Source organism: Bos indicus x Bos taurus, chromosome 1, assembly GCF_003369695.1.
Source record: "Bos indicus x Bos taurus breed Angus x Brahman F1 hybrid chromosome 1, Bos_hybrid_MaternalHap_v2.0, whole genome shotgun sequence".
NCBI lineage: Eukaryota > Metazoa > Chordata > Mammalia > Artiodactyla > Bovidae > Bos > Bos indicus x Bos taurus.
In genome coordinates, this window is record NC_040076.1 from 44,451,928 (window position 1) to 44,469,622 (window position 17,695).

Here is a 17,695-nt window from a genome sequence, read left to right on the forward strand (position 1 = left end):
CCTTTTAAAACTGAGGAAGCACCCCTCTTCATCAAAGGCCAACCCTCCACTTGCAGTAGGATCTACACTTCCCCCATGTCAAGGACTTCACTGTCAGCTCTCCTGCCTCTGCAGCTATCTGCTTCTCTACTCAATCATTCCTATTAGCATAAAAACACTTGCTTTAGTATCTCCCATCTTTTAAAAACCCTCCTTTGATTCCGTAATTCCCTACAGCTACTACCCCATTTCTCAGCCCTCATTATTGCCAAACCTCCAAGGAGTAGCCACTCTGCTTAATTTCCACCTACTTCCACTGGCTGCTCCTTCCCAATTTCTCTAGCTGACTTCTCCCCCCATCTGATTTCTGCTGGAATGCTCAAGGACTCATCCCGTTAGGTAATCACATCTGTGGTCCTATAACCACATTAAAATTAGAGGACTCCCAAATTTATCTCTTTAACCCAAATCACTCTCCTAAAATACAGACACTTCTCAATTAAACCATCTGCTTGGCTGTCTCAACCCTTCCTCACGCCACTATAAGTAAAACTCCTGCTTCTCTTCACCCTTCACACCCAATGCAATAGCAAGTTCTACTGGTTTTCAGCTTTCCTTCATGTCTCACTTCGGCAACTACAACATCCTTCCTCAGCCCCCTGGCCTCCACTCCTGCCTCCCTCCAATATACTGACAGAACAGTAAGAACAATTTTAGATGATGTTCCTGCCCTATTAAAAAGCCTTAAATACTTCCCATTACACTCAGAATCAAATCCAAACTTCTTGCTATTGCAAGGCTTTGCTTGATCTGGCCTCTGCAACCTCTCCGATTTCATCTCTCTATATCCCAGGATCCTTTATCCACACTTCTTTAATCATGGCAAACTCTTTTCTGCCTCAGAAGCAATTACATACACTGTTTTCTCCATTTGTAACACTCTATTGTCCACTATTTGACACACCAACCTCAATCATTCCTCTATTAGAGAATCAAAGGCTTATCCAAATGTCATTTAACAGTTCACTGTTGAGTGATCTTTGAGTTCGATGCATAATTGTCTGCTTTTACAGACCTAGGCTCCTACTACAGTAACCTTTCATATATAACACAGTCAACAAAATATGGTTGAACAAAGAATGCAGAGACTACAAATGACTGATAAACATAGAAAACGATGGTCCACATCACCAACATCTCAAAAAGTGCTAATTAAAAATGAGAAGATAGTATTTTTCTTCTACTAGAGTGGCAAATATTAAGACCAATTCACAAAGTGAGATACTAGAAAACAAGCATGCTCAAATATTATTATTAGAATAGGTACTATCTCTTTATAATTCCATTTCTTAATTTTATTCTCAGAAAAGTATGTAAAAAAAAAGTATTTAAAAAATATTTACTGCAACACTGAATGCAACAGGGAAAAGAGGAAGTAATTCAAATGCTCATCAGTAGGGAGATGTTTTCCACTGTAGACTTCCCTGGTGACTCAGACGGTAAAGCGTCTGCCTACAATTCGGGAGACCCGGGTTCGATCCGTGGGTCAGGAAGATCCCCTGGAGAAGGCAATGGCACCCCACTCCAGTACTCTTGCCTTGGAAAATCCCATGGACGGAGGATCCTGGTAGGCTACAGTTCATGGGGTTGCAAAGAGTCGGACACGACTCTTCACTTCACTTCACTTCCACTATACAGCTATATAACAGCTACTACCTATTGGCTTTAAAAAGAATGAAACAGATCTGTGTGTGCTATGAAAAGTTGTACCAGATACAGTGGCAACTGGAAAGATACATTGCAAACAATGTAATGGGAATTAATCTTTTAGTCTTTTTTTCCCCCACATATGCTTATATGGAGGCAAAAGTTGAAGAAATAGACTTAAACTGCTGAGGTGAATGGGGTCACCAGAAACATTAACGTTCTTTATTATCTAATTTTATAAAATCTGATATATACAACTTTGGATTATATGTGGAATGAACAAAACTAAAATTTGTTCTTAAAAACCTATGTAATTAAAGGATATAAAAACAAAACAAAACTCCTATAATTTCAAAACAACTTCAAAAAGTGTATTAGACATATTTGAGTTGCATTAGCTGAAACATTATGCAAATAAAGAAAAAAAAAGAAAAACCAACCTACGGTACATACCAATTGCTCAAAGGCAGCAGCTCTGTTTTGATAAAATGTGGAAAGGTCAACATTCTTCTCTGTAGGACACAAACTGATAGCCTCGGTATAGCACTGAATAGCTTGTTCATATTTTCCTGCTTTAAAATATTTGTTGCCTTTGTTCTTGGCTGCTTGGGCTCTATCAAGCGAGTTCTGAAATACAAGGAAACAATTATGAAACACTTATCAATACGCAGTAACAGATTCAGATCACAGTGACTACATGACACACTGAAGAAAAAAATGGAAGGGCAGAATGGGCGTTCACAATGCAAGCCACTCATATTTACATCTTCATGGGAGACAAGAGTCTTTAATAGGACTGCCAAATCAAAAATTTTATAAATCTTTAACTTGAAAAAGACACTTCCCCCCTCAAAAGGCTGTATTGCTTTAAGGTATACCACTTTCCCACCAAACTCTGCCAGCAAGAGTTTTCATATCCAGTCTAATGGGCATAAAACTGTGGTTCTCAATCAGGGATGATTTTCCTTCTAGGGTACATTTCACAATGCCTGACAACATTTTGGATTTTCACACCTAGGGGTTGGGGGAGATGCCCCCGGTATCTAGTAGGTAGATACTAGAATGCTGCTAACATTCTACGATGTACAGGGCAGCACCCCGCAACAACTTATCAGATCCAAAATGTCAATAGTGCTAAAGTTGCAAAACCCCAGTGTAACATAATATTCTGATATTATTTTAATTCACATTTTCTCCACTATAAATGAATTTGAAAATCTGTTCACATTTATTGGTTATTTGACTTTTTCATTCTGAAAACCATTTAATCACATGTATTGGTGTTTTTCAATTAGGTTGTTGGTCAACAGTGTAGAACAGATACTAGACACACTTTGCCGTCCTCATTACAACTGTTATCCCAAATCTATTATTTGCAAATGAATAAAATTTTGGCACTCCTATCTTTGTCTCAGTATCTGCTTCCTAGAGGACCCAATTCACATATTTCATGAGTTGGTAGTTAATAGCCACAGAGGACAGTTGCAAAAGCTTCAGTAAACATCTGGGAAGCATCTTTGTAGATAAATCCAGTTATTTAGGTTCAAGCTACTGGGTCCAAGAGCTCTGCGGCACGTCTTCACCCCAAACTTTGTCAACATCAAATATGTGATGTTTAACAAATATGTGATTATGAAAGAACCCATGTATTTCCAACAGGTAAACACTTACAAAGCAAAAGCAGAAGTAGCTGCCCTCACAACGAACTCACAGAGCCCCTGTGAGTTCACCTTGCGAAGAGTAAGTTGCTTGGGACCTAAGGCATCTCAGTCATGAAGAGATGATGGGAGGAGAGTATGCTTTTATATCTGTTATCTTCTCCCTTACTCATGTTTTTTTTTTTTTTTTGCTACTTTTTTCTTCCATTTACCTTTTGTTTCCCTTCTCCTTTAGTCTAAATGAAACTACAGTTAGTTTTTAAAAAGTATAGTGTGCAAAGAAAGATGTGTAGGGAACTCTAAGTTCAGAATATTAAACAGCTAGTTTAAGCTAGCTAGTGTCAATAAGTGAAGTGAAGTGAAAGTCGCTCTGCTGCTGCTGCTGCTGCTGCTGCGTCGCTTCAGTCATGTCCGACTCTGTACGACCCCACAGACGGCAGTCCATCAGGCTCCCCCGTCCCTGGGATTCTCCAGGCAAGAACACTGGAGTGGGTTGCCATTTCCTTCTCCAATGCATGAAAGTGAAAAGTGAAACTGAAGTCGCTCAGTCGTGTCCGACTCTTCACAACCCCAGGGACTGCAGCTCAGTCGTGTCCAACTCTTTGTGACCCCACGGACTATACAGTCCATGGAATTCTTCAGGCCAGAACACTGGAGTGGGTAGCCTTTTCCTTCTGCATGGAATCTTCCTAACCCAGGGATTGAACCCAGGTCTCCGGATTGCAGGCAGATTCTTTACCAGCTGAGCCACCAGGAAAGCCAATAAGAAACGTGCATATTTTAAAAAGAAGCAAATGGATGAAAGGAGTCGAATAAGACACAAAAAGAGTAATATATGAAATCTTCTACCTCTAAAGAGCCGTAACCATCTTGCAAAAGCTTTGACAGTAAAAAAATCCTTGGCACATTCATAATAGAAGACAACTAGGACTTTCTAATGTAGTTGTGGTTTCCAGTTGCTGGAAAATTGCACTTAAAGCGACCTCATCAACCTCCCATTCCACTAGAGAAACAGAAGTCACGCTGGACTAGGGCTGCATCATCCAGAAGGAGCGAGGAGCCCCTCCACCTGAAAGACCAGTGACAAACACACTATGTCTGTCTTCCAAGAAACCATACTGTCAAGAATTGCTAACATAAAGGAAAATTAATACCACAAAAGAGAGGCACCCTACTCATATTTAAAAAACTAGTATTTGAGGAAGCAGGATAAACAAAACAAACAGAAAATTTAACATCAGAGGAATGAGAGGTAACCACATTCATTTTAAAAAAGGCTGCTTTTAAAGAGCACCAATTAGACATCTTGAAAATTAAAAAGAATTATTATGATAAAAATAGGTGGACTGTATATTAGAATGGGCATAACTGGGGAGCAAACAAGCAGCAGGCAGAGGCAAGTGAATCTGCCAGAATGCAAGAAGAATAGAGGACAGGGAGATGAGAAGTTTGGAAAAAAGTTAGATATAAGGAGTATAAATCCCAAAGTTCCAACATCTATCTATGTTAGAAGGAAAGGCATAGAAAGGAGTGTCTTAAGAAAATATCAGAAAAATTCCTGACACACATTTTTAGATATATCATGGTGAAATTTCACAGTAAAAATCCTTAAAGTTTTCAGGTAGAAAAAAATTATATACACATACACACACACACATACAGATTACCTACAAAGAAAAAAAAACCAAACTGGGGTCAGACTATCACCGACATTATGTCTTAAAAAACAATGGAGCAACAACTTCAAAGTCCTGAAGAAAGATTATCTTGAACTTAAAATCTTATACGTAGCTAAATTAGCATTTAAGATTTAACACCAGAACAGAAACTGTGGTGTACAACTTCCTTACCACTAAAAATGAACTCCAAAGTGGGGGAGATGATCAACAAAACAAAAAAGCAGGAAGGGGAGGATCACAGAAGAAACAAAAAGGTGGAGTAAATATGGCAAGAATCACCAAACACGTCAATAATAACAATAAATGTGAGCAGCTTAAATCTCCCTATTAAAAAAATAACTACATGCTACCTACAGGCATGAGCTAAAACAAAATGACAGGTCAAAAAAAAAAACATAAAAAAGTTACAGAATGCAAATTCTTGCAAAAAAGAAGGCAGTATCAGACAAAATACCATTCAAATGCCAGGGATGGAGCACAGAAGGGCAGTTTTATTGATAAAAGGTACAATCTACCAAGAAAACATGACTACAAAGTTTTATGTGCTCCAAAAAAACTTCAAAATAATGAAACTCAATTACTTTTAATGTTAAATACAACAAGATAAACATTATTTCAATTTCTTATAAAAAGTTTACAATGTTTCTAAGTCATTGAGAACATGGCTAATACACAGCCTAATACACTAGGGACTGCTGACATAGAAAGTAAGCTGCTATATTAAATGCCTGTGAGAAGTATGTTTGACTATTATTTTTACTAAAGATTTGAGGATTAAAAAAGAACTTTCTTGGGTCAGAGTAATGACTTTGTTTCATTAGCACAAACAGGCAATGAACTCTTTCCTGTTTATTGGAAGTTTAAGGCTACATACAGGATATCACACAGAATACCAGGAGAGGTAGTCATGTGAGTGCAGATAAGTTAAAAGAATGGAGAGAAATATGGAAAGGTATACAAGGCTTCCTCTCCTTAGAAAGATGGGTACTTCTTATTTTTATTTCAGCAAAGTCTTTTTTTTTTTTTAAGTCACTCAGTTGTGTCTGACTCTTTGTGACCCCACAGACTGTAGTCCGATGGAATTCTCCAGGCCAGAATACTGGACCGGGTAGCCTTTCCTTTCTCCAAGGGATCTTCCCAACCCAGGGATCGAACCCAGGTCTCCCACATTGTGGGCTGATTCTTTACCAGCTGAGCCACAAGGGAAGCCCAAGAATACTGGAGTGGGTAGCCCAGCCCTTCTCCAGGGGATTTTCCCAACTCAGGAATCAAACTGGGGTCTCCTGCATTGCAGGCAGATTCTTTACCAACTGAGCTATCAGGGAAGCCCTGATAGCAAAGTCAGCAAAGCTATTAGGGAAGCCCTGACAGCAAAGTCTAAATCAACCTAAAACCAACCAAGACATTTTGAACACAAACGTTCAAGAACACTTATGGACTGTTTACTTCTTTCACTTACCATTTCCCTCCATTTAGTCACGTTTTACAATAGATTCCCTTTAAAAATTATTATAGATTTTTTTGTCTCTTAGGGTCAAAATCAGAACCTGCTTAATTTCCTTTCCTTACTGTACTAGGAAAAAAAAATGATGCTCTGAATGACACTGAGTGGACAAGGATCAAATTACACAGGCAAATCACCAAACTGCAAATTTTCATCCACTGTCACTCCAGAAGGCAACCAAACCACATCTGGGAAGAGCAATGTCTCAGTGAACCTCACTATCACCTTCTGCTCACCACACTCCCTCCACAGCCACATTACTGTCTAACTGCTTCCCTTCATTAATAAAAATGAAGAGAAAGAATGCCATTACCACAGGGACAATACAGAAAAGCTAATTATTTTGGCCCAATGATAAAATTTAGAACAAAACGTGAGCTTATCAATCAACACCAGCCTTCTACTATGTCATAGTAGATTAGTGAAACATAGAAACATAGTGATTATGAAACTTTACATAAAACTTTACATAGCTTTATGAAAGTAGCAATCAAGTCTGGAACACTTACCACATAAAAAACAATCTTTCAATATTTTATTGACCAATTGCTATTTTTATAAAAATCAAGTTTAAGATAAAAGATACCTAAAGATAATAATTAGACATTAATAATAGTAATTAGATCATAATTAGACATTATTTTCATAAGCTTTGAGGCCAATACCAGGCAGAAATTAAATTTATTGGAAGAAAAAATTTAAACTGGAAAATATACAACTACCCAATTCTTTATAATATAGGGGATTTTAATTCCAACTCCCAGGAATCCTTTGCACTGCTTTTCAGTTACTTTCTACCCAACTCCATCTACTTTCTCAAGTTATAATAAGAACCTTTAGAATTATCAATGATATAGATTTGGCAATAAGGAATCACTGTAAATTCTTAGCAAGTGTTTAAAAAACACTCTGGTGATCAGAAACATATAGTCATTGTAAAAAGAATGAGCTAGAATCAGGTACATTAATCCATGTGTAAGGAGATAGAATAGGTATAGCAATCACCACTTTATCTGCAGGAGATACATTCGAAGACTCCTGTCTCCAGTGACTGCCTGAAACTGCAAATAGTACCAAAGCCTACATATACATTTTTTTCCTACATACATGTATCAAGGATAAAGCTTAACTTATACATTAGGCACAATAAGAGATTCATAAGTAATAACAAAGTAGAACAATTACAATATGTTGTAATAAAAATTATGTGAATGTGGTCTTTTCTCAAAGTATCTCATTGTACAAATTTAATGCCCTTTCCATCTTAACACACTGTAGCTATATCTTCTGCAGTCTGTGTCAGCAAAACTAGCACAGCTTTCTCGTTCTTTCACAATTTCAGAAATAGATTTATTCTTCCCATATATCTTAGCAACCTCACCATATGATTATTTTTCCTTTCCTTATTAAGTCAAGAACATTCACCTTTTTACTGAAAAGAAGAACTTTAATGGCTTCTCTTTGGTATGTCCTAATTGCCAGCATCACTAATCTTGTGCTCTGGGCTATTAAGTAAAATACAGGTTACTAGTTCAACAGTCAATCTGACAGCTAACTGAATGCTAAGGGACAGGATGTGCTGGACAAAGGGATGATTCACATCCAGAGCAGGACCTACTCAGAATGGCATACAATTTAAAATTTATGAACTATTTACTTCTGGAATTTTCCATTTAACATTTTCAAATCATGGTTTACTGAGGTTAGTTGAAACTACAGAAAGCTAAAACAGTGGGTAAGAGGGAACTCATCACCATAATTACACATTTACATCCAGTTAGAATATACATGCAATGGCACCCGACTCCAGTACTCTTGCCTGGAAAACCCCATGGATGGAGGAGCCTGGTGGGCTGCAGTCCATGGGGTCACGAAGAGTCGGACACGACTGAGTGACTTCACTTTCACTTTTCACTTTCATGCATTGGAGAAGGAAATGGCAACCCACTCCAGTGTTCTTGCCTGGAGAATCCCAGGGACGAGGGAGCCTGGTGGGCTGCCGTCTGTGGGATCACACAGAGTTGGACACGACTGAAGTGACTTAGCAGCAGCAGCAGAATATACATGAGGTGGTTGCATACTGTTTCTTTTCAATGGTTTTATTCCCTTAAGTTTACCAAATTCCAGAGGCATATTTTAAAATTTGAATCCTAGCTTTACGAAAGTAGCAATCAAGTCTGAAACACTTACCACATAAGAAACAATCTTTCAATACTTTATTGACCAATTGCTACTTTTATAAAAAATCAAGTTTAAGATAAAAGATACCTAAAGATAACAAGAAAGTTCTTTTCTAGATTATGTCCTGAAATGTAAAAAATCTACATACAACCCCACCTACTAAATCATAATACAGAGAACTCTTTAAGAAGAATATACTTGTAAGGAGGGCTTCCCTGGTGGCTCAGATGGTAAAGAATCTGCCTGCAGGAGACCTGGGTTCAATCCCTGAGTTGGGCAAAATCCCCTGAAGAAGGAAATGGCTACCCATTCTAGTATTCCTGCCTGGAGAATTCCATGACAGAGGAACCAGATGGGCTACAGTCCATGGGGTTGTAAAGAATGACATGACTGAGTGACTTTCACTTGTAAGGATGCTACCTCTGCAGGATTAATGGTTTGAGTTCATACAAAATCAAGAAATTTATAAAAAGAATGTCTAAATGAGGTTTAAGACTGTTAACACAAATTTCCCCAGGATAGAATACAAATGAAAAGCTGGAAATTTTGAAAAAGTATTCAATTTCTGTGAATTTTTTAAAAAATGTCAAATAATGACACTTCACTGGTTCACTTACATCTTCCAAGTGCCAGTTCTGAAAAATGGCAAAGACAGAGCAAGTCCCAGTCTTCACAGATTCCTGAGTTTAGTAGCAACGACATGAATAAACAACTCTAGTACTAAGTGCTATGGAAGAGAAAAGTTCAGAGTGTGATGTAATCAATCACACAACAGAATGCTTAGGTATAAAAGGGTTTCAGAAAAGGTGAAATGGCCTATATATTGTGACTTGAAGGATAAAAAGGTAGACATAATGAACAGTGTTACAGAACATCCAAAGGCAAGAAACAAGAGGAAGTGCAAGAGATGGAGATAAGAGATAAGTGAGAACAAGACCACAGAGTCTTGAATCATGATGAATTTGAACTTATCTGTGAGCAATGACCAGAATACCACTTAACAGTTTTAAGCATGGAACTGTTAGGATTTACTCTATTAGTGACAAAACGGATTGGAGGAAGACAATAAAGAGAGTATCAGTTATTCAGTCAAGATATAATAGCAGTGGGAACGAAGAGTAGTCAGATACTTAAGAAGTAGAATGTTCTGGATATTTTTCTAGGTTGGATGTGGAGAACATGAAAAGAATACAGAGTTAGGGAAGATAGTTCACAAGTTTCTGGCTTGGAAAACTAGTTAGATGAACCACATTGATAAGGAATATTCTCAAGAGAATCTGATGTTAAACACTTAAAAGGTAATGAGGTGAAGATTTCCTGTAAATTTGGGTCTTAGGTCTTTTGAGGGGTCTGAGCTATAAACAAGAAATTAGGGGGTCATCATGTAAGTGTTAAGTGAAGCTTCTGGAGGGCAAATAAGCATCCAGTGACGGTACAGAGCATTAAGAAAGCCTGTGATAGAACCACAAAAAACTACAATCAGAGAACATAGTGTCTCAGCAACCAAAAGAAAAATCACAAAATTAAGAGACAATAATGTGAAATACTATGAAGGATCAAGGAAGATGAAGAGTGAAAGGTGTTCACTGGTCTTATGTCACTGGTGATCCTGATTTAAAAAAAAAAAAAAGATTAGAAACAGATCACTGGAGCTGGGGTAGGAATTATTTAATTTCAACCATGACTGATAACAGGTTATCAGTTTTTGACCTCTTTAATTAAAATGTTTACACACATCTCTCCCTTCCTATTTTAAAGGACTGACTTAGATTAGTGGTTCCTAAACATTTCACTCTTGTGCAACATTAAAAAAAAAAAAAAAAAACTTGAACTGGTATAACTGCTTTTTTAAGTAATCAAATGACAACAATTGGATAAAACACTACTTATAAAGTCAGTAGTAAATAAATGCACATTTTAAAAATTCACAAGTTGTTTGAAAAAAGAAATATGTAAGACATCTATCTGTACAGCCAGATACCATGGCTGGTGTATATCTGAATATGATGCTGCCCTGTGATAACTCAGGCCCAGAGACTGAGAAGTCCTGTGGATTAGAAGATTCACAAAGAACCTTACAAACTTTGAAAAATTTGTTAATTATCAAGTTTTCAAAATAAATTACTGAAACAAAATGGCACATCACGGTAGATTTTATAATGTCCCAAAGTGGAAAATGATTTAATACTTTACCTCTGTCTCACACTATCAACTGTAATTAGATGCCTTCCTTTGGTGAACTCCTGAAATCCCATTAATTAAACAAAAATATGAATTTTTTGCTTTACAAGTATTTGCTATCCCAGAAAAAGCCAATTTGGTATAGTTTGTTTGGACATGAGTATCACAAACCCAATAGACAGGAGCCCAGTAATTAGTTCAGTTTTACATTAAGGCAAACATAAGCCAACAAACAATAACCACTGATTTTCCATTCTGCTCACTGATACTGAGCCCTAAACTGACAATATTTGTCCATTCCTGCATTCCTTAAAAATTACAACTATTGATTAGGTAGAAAAGAATTGAGCATCAGGATTCTGCCAGTTTTCCCATCAGTTCAAACAAACGTTTTCTTATTTACAAAGCCCACTGAGGTAGACAATTTAAAGGTGCTATTCAAATATAAAACAATTTCTCCAACCACAGATAATAATAAATTACCATTTGTGGTCAAATAGTCTAATAATAACTCTAAGGACCAGGCTATAAAAAAAAAAAGAACAAAGTTTTTCAATATACAATGATGATCATGAGTTGCAATACAAATTTCCATTAAAAAAATGGCAAAGACATTTTTACTGTTGCTTTACTAAAGTATCATCTAGTAATTCAAAGTAAGATTATAGGTACAACACCATAAAATCCACAAGAACAGTATGTGCAAGTGTTTTGCTCAGTTTTATTTTGGGTCAGAAGTAATCATTTTAAAGCAGTTCAAGTTATACAAAGAAGTCAATATTGAAGTCTAATTTTTAGCAGCAATGATGTGAACTAAAAAACTGTTCTGGTAAAACCACAAAACACCATGAAATTTAAAAATTAACACAGTGTTGACCTAGACAATGCTGAAACACTGGAAATGGGGCTTAAGGAAATCTAAAATCTGACAGTATGCTAAATTCTATCAAATGCCAAAAAGGTGAGGTGGAGTAGGTCATTTTTGAAACTGCAATATCAGAGCCTAGCTTTTTTAATAGAAACTATTTTTGGTGATTTGGAGGAGGGCATGGCAACCCACTCCAGTATTCTTGGCTGGAAAATCCCCATGGACAGAGGAGCCTGGCGAGCTACAGTCCATAAGGTCGAAGAGAGTCAGACAAACTGACACAACTTAGCACAGCACAGCACATAGAACTCAGAACTTTTAGGTATTTTTTATTCATCCACTGTTCTTCCATGATTAAAAACAAATAAAATAGGAAATGGCCAGAGACTTTCAGAAACATCAAAACAAGACAAATGATGACTAATTCATGGTGCCATGATCACCACTCCCAGGGCTGAAATAAAAGAGATCTAATAGTTTAATTCTCTTCTCTTACAGGGATGACACCAACATCTGAGAGATAAAATGACTTTCCAAGGTAACTCTGCTGGAGACCCCAATATAAAACACACATACATCTCCTGGTTCTCACAGTCCATAGGTTTTTTCCAGCATAGTTGTACTGCATCTTTGCTATACTTTTTTTAAAAGCAGTATGTTACTCTCCCCTTAGAAAGATTATTTGGTTTTCTCAGGGCCTAGCACAATGCCTGATATATAGGATGCACTAAACTAAGGTAGTTTGCTTCCACATCAGAACTTCCTTTAAAATTGACTACTTATCAGGAGCTTCCCTGATAGCTCAGCTGGTAAAGAATTCGAATGCAATGCAGGAGACCCCAGTTCGATTCCTGGGTTGGGAAGATCCTCTGGAGAAGGGATAGGCTACCCAGTACTCTTGGGCTTCCCTTGTAGCTCAGCTGGTAAAGAATCAGCCCACAATGCGGGAGACCTGGGTTCCATCCCTGGGCTGGGAACATCCCCTGTAAAAGAGAAAGACTACCCACACTCCAGTATTCTGGCCCGAAGAATTCCAAGGACTGTACAGACCATGAAGTGGCAAAGAGTCAGACAGACTGACCAACTTTCACTCACTCACTTAATAAAAACATGTCTTCACTCTGGATAGTATAATATGGAAATAACTTGAAAATATATATATTTTCTGACCAGTTTCCTCTGAACTGATTCACTCTCTAACTGTAACTGCCCTTATACAATCTCAGACTCCGAAAAATCCTCCCCACCCCGCTCAGCTCACTCCTGTATTGTTAAATGCAGCCAGGCCAATTCCACTCCCTCCCACCTCCCCCAACAGCTGTCAGATACCAGAAGGATTTAATAGTTCCAACAAAACCATACAAAGCAATTTATCAGGCACTCCGAAGCTTGGCTTAACGTCAGAGAATCCGTATCATGCAGTCAGGCTTGGTCATGTTAAGTTTCCAGGTAAAATTAAAAAAAAAAAAAAATTTAAGATGCTTCTAACCCAAGTTTAAGAACTCATTCCTACAGATGAAATAAATGTCTCTGAACACCATTTTACTCTTGTCCACCAAGTCACTGTATTTACTCCCCAACCCAGGGAGTCATTTGTTATTAAAAGATTATTACTGATTAAGTCCTAGGCCTTAGAAATGATCAAGGCAATTCATATCACAATGTACCGATCGTTAAGGGAATTTGGCTTCCTTCCCTAGTTAGAGACAATCATCGCATTAGCAAATGTCCCCTTACCCACAACGATAGAGATAAACGCTGTGTCACTGAGAAGAAAAGCATATATTTTTCTGAAACCAAAAGGAAACTGTCAACGAATGTTGCTAACCTGTGCCCTCGGGCTACTCCATTCCCTATAACGGCAGCCAGAACTGAGTTTCCCTAAACCCTTGCGCGGCCGCTTGGCAGCTTCCATCTGATGGGAAGCCCCCTGAGGGGCACAACCCCGTCAAGGAAAGGCTGCACCCGCCGGGTTCTACCTCCATGCCCGGGGCTGCTTCTCACCATTTCCAGGTGAGTACCGGGGCCATCGGGGTGTCCGCTGCCCGGGGCCGGACTGGCCCTGCCCTCCGGGGTCTTCCGTTCACTGTTGCGCTTCAGGCCGCCGGAGTCGCCTCGGGCCCCGGTCTCCCGGCGCCGCCGCTGCCGGCTCCATAGGTACAGGGCACCCGCTCCTAGCAGCAGGGGCGCCCCGACCGCCAGCGCCAGCTGCCATCTCGGCAGGCTCCCGGTGCCCGGGCCCGAAGTCGCACTGCCGCCGCCCATCCCACTCCCGGAACCGGGTCCAGCCGCTGAGACCATTGCCGCCTCCACAGGCTTAGAGGCGGCCATAACGAGTGTCCTCCGCCACCGCCTCCTTGCTGGTCGCGGGAGCCACAGTCACCAGGTAGCGTCCCAAGGAAAACGGGAGGGAGGTAGGGAAGGAAAGCAGTGAGCGAACAAGCACGCTAGGCAGCAAGAGCGGACGACAGAAAAGGGCCAGAGGTCACCGGAAGCCCAAGGCATGCCGGGCCAGACCTAGCTGTCCTTCTTTTCCTTTCTCAAAAAAGGGAGAGGGGGGCAGGGAGAAAAGAGGAGTGGAAAATCACTTCCGGGTCAAGGTAAACTGGGCGTGATCTGAACGTCCCAGGCAGTCCTTTTTCTTGCCTTTCGTACCGCTGCTGATTTTAAGACTAAATTCTGGGGTCCGGGGCCTCCGGTGATAGCCGATGCCGCTCTCTACGCCTTCAGTAAAGAAGGGCCGAGGGCCCTTTGAGCTAGCGAAGCGAAGGAAGGGCGCATAAACAGCGGGTTAAAGTGCTCGGGTGAGCAGAGAAAGCTTCAGGCTCTTAAGCTGCTCTAAGAATGGGCGGGAGTAACACAGGGGTTTTGAAGATTATTGGCTGGCAATATTGGTGGGCGGGGCGTAGGCCGAGCTGCCTAGTTCATTGGTGGAATTTGGACCCCTCGTTTTCTCGTTAACGCCACGTTGGCGCTGCTTAGAGCCCCGCGGCAGTTAGCTCGGCTGTCTATTCGCGTGTCCCGGGAAACCATCGGGTTGGAAGGACTTAAAAATGTAGGAGGAAAGCCAAAAGCTGAAGATAGCCCGATATTACCGGTCTTCTTAGCTCTTCCATGGCCAGATTTTAGTTTGGAACAATTTGAGGTTATTGAGGGCAACGGCGGGTGGCAGAAATCAGACTCGGTGGAAATCTAGGTTGGCTCCAGTTGAAACAGCTTGAACGGGGTCCCTGCGACTCACCTTCTGCACCAGTTACGAGAGCGATGACGTCTGGGTGTTACGAGGTTCTCGAAGTGAGTGGGTAGAAATGAGAAGACCCAGAGTTCCCATCTTTCCTGTACGTATTTGTGTCATACCGGATTTCACTTGACACCCCAGCCCACACCTCGCTCTTTGGAGCCTCCGCGCCCTCCCCAGTGCTCTGATCCACCCACTGTCCTGCCATGTTCCAAGTAGAAATTTCAGCTTTATGTATCTAATAGCTTTGTCAAGTCCTGTCACCGTGTTCTGCACCAGATTTCTTAAAATACAAAAATTTTCCTTGCAAGAAGTTTAGAATTCAGAGTATTTGCAAGAATAAAAGACAAGTATTAATAGAAAATCAGAGTCCAGAACTATGGCTCTCCATTTCAGGTATACTGATCTGCAGACCCTCATAATAAAAATTTACAAATGAAGATTTTGCTTTTGGGTACAACCGAGGATTTTCGACACAGCGAAAATATGTATGTGCAGACTATAGCGGCTGCATAAAGATTGAAAGGAGATAATTTATTAAATGGTACCAAAATAGACTGAATGGCCTAATTTGAAAGTCAGGATAATTGCTTTTCTCTTGCTTCATATGGGTTCCTATTGGTACATTGCTTTCAGGCTGTAGAGTTCCTTAGCAACAGGCTAAAAAGATGAGCTAAAAATAATAGCAGTAGAATTGATCAAATAGTGATTGTTGCAGGCAATGACTTCTCTCACTTTCTGATTCCCAACCCCCAAAGGCAAATCTTTGGTCCCTTAATGTAATTTTTCCCTAGCCTTTTCAGAACAAAGTTAGACTCTTTCTTGAAATTTCAGTTTTTCTGCAGCCTCAGGGGATTGTAGAATGCTAGTAATTACGAATTATTGGTAGGAACTAAAACATTTAAAGTTTTTAAAGGAAACTGGTTTATAGTAATAGGCAGTGGATTGTTATAGTTGCAATCAAAAGTTACAAAAGTTACTGTGAAGTCTCCTTTCCCTCCAAAGACAATGTTAAGACTTTCTTGAAACATTTTAAGTAGCTATTATTTATCTAAAGAGTTGGTTTTATTTTTAAGATTGGCATCAATAAATGAATTTGTCCTTGTTACTTTTTTACCTTGTTAAACATGTAATTTCGGCTCCCTAGGCTATTCATCTCTTGCCTCCCATTTTCTCCATTTCCTAATTGAATATAATGTGAAACTGAGTAAAAGTTGTCACTACCTTTGTGACCTCACTGAACTGATGCATGCATTTCTAAGCTGTGAAATACTGAAAACAGGTTATACGTTAAAGATTTAATTAAATGGTATTTAAGGTAACTCCAGTACTCTTGCCTGGAAAATCCCATGGATGGAGGAGCCTGGAAGGCTGCAGTCCATGGGGTCGCTAAGAGTCGGACACGACTGAGCGACTTCACTTTCACTTTTCACTTTCATGCATTGGAGAAGGAAATGGCAACCCACTCCAGTGTTCTTGCCTGGAGAATCCCAGGGATGGGGGAGCCTGGTGGGCTGCTGTCCATGGGGTCGCACAGAGTCGGACATGACTGAATCGACTTAGCAGCAGTAGCAGCAGCAAGGTCTTTTTAGTGTTACGTTTGTTGCAAAATAGTAGACACTCAATGCTTAGTTCTCTGTTTCTCTAAATTTTAAAGGAGAGAAGTAAAAGAATTATGTTTCATTTTTTAAAAATTGAAGTTTTATATATGTTAACAGGTATTTTCTTGCTAGATTAAAGGAACTCAATAGACGAAACTCTCTTCACTTCTCTGGTCTGTGTCTGAGGAGGCATTTGAATGAGGCTGAACATCTAATAGCGTGGGATGCAAAACACTTGAGTTCTTAATCTAGATTTTAGGTGTGGCTGGACACCTGCTTTCTATATGATGTAACCAATGGATTAGATGATTCCTAAAGCTGCTTTTGGGCTTCCCTGGTGGCTCAGATGGTTAAGAATCTGCATGCAATGTGGGAGACCTGGGTTCAATCCCTGGGTTGAGAAGATCCCCTGGAGAAGGGAACAGCTACCCACTCCAATATTCTGGCCTGGAGAATTTGTTGGACAGAGGAGATTGGCAGGGCTATAGTCCATGGGGTCACAAAGAGTCCAACATGATGAGGCGACTTTCACTTTCAAAGCTTCTTTGGGGGCTTTCCTAGTGGCTCAGAGGTAAATAATTCTCCTGCATTGCAGGAGGTGTGGATTTGATTCTTGGGGTTGGGAAGGTCCCCTGGAGTAGGAAATGACAAGCCACTCCAGTATTCTTGCTGGGGAAAATCCCATGGACTCATGAACCTAGCAGGTTACAGTACATGGGGTCTCAAAAGACGGGGTAACAACTTAGTGACTAAACAACAAAACTTCTCATAGCTTTAACTTTGTATAATTCTATCCTTTCAATTGTCATTGCCACATGAAAGGCTTTTTGATTGGTAAAGTTAGTGGATAGCTGGTTGATTGGTTGATGGCCAGGCCTTCTAATGAGACCACAAACATGCTTGTTTTAGGCATACATCTAGCCTGATTCTCTTTCAACTCTTGCTTAGGTTTCCATTCTTTGTTTTTCTCCACTGAAAAATTACTTGAAAGAACTGTTTATGCTTGTTACCTTAACCTATTTATCACTCATTTCATCCAAAATCTCTTATAAGCAGTTTGTAACTTTATTACTAGTCTGAAACTGCTTTAGAGGTCACA

At 39.7% G+C, this 17,695-nt stretch overlaps 2 protein-coding genes across 4 annotated transcripts in view; one reads left to right on the plus strand and one right to left on the minus strand.

The window, feature by feature from the left end:
- The window catches only part of TOMM70 (translocase of outer mitochondrial membrane 70), a 39,345-nt gene extending 24,747 nt beyond the window's left edge, over positions 1–14,598 (minus strand). Inside the window, exons 1-2 of one of the 2 annotated variants that reach the window (XM_027558639.1) lie at positions 13,762–14,598; positions 2,140–2,313 (exon numbers count right to left, since the gene is read on the minus strand). In XM_027558639.1, the coding sequence (XP_027414440.1) occupies positions 2,140–2,313; positions 13,762–14,088 (501 nt within the window). In that variant the 5' untranslated portion in view covers positions 14,089–14,598. The remainder of the gene's footprint in view (positions 1–2,139; positions 2,314–13,761) is intronic. The other variant, XM_027558735.1, reaches the window with a different exon arrangement.
- A 52-nt stretch (positions 14,599–14,650) lies between these two features.
- Positions 14,651–17,695, plus strand: part of LNP1 (leukemia NUP98 fusion partner 1) — a 39,671-nt gene continuing 36,626 nt past the window's right edge. Inside the window, exon 1 of one of the 2 annotated variants that reach the window (XM_027559035.1) lies at positions 14,651–15,095. The gene's annotated coding sequence lies outside the window, so the exon portion shown is untranslated. The remainder of the gene's footprint in view (positions 15,096–17,695) is intronic. The other variant, XM_027558950.1, reaches the window with a different exon arrangement.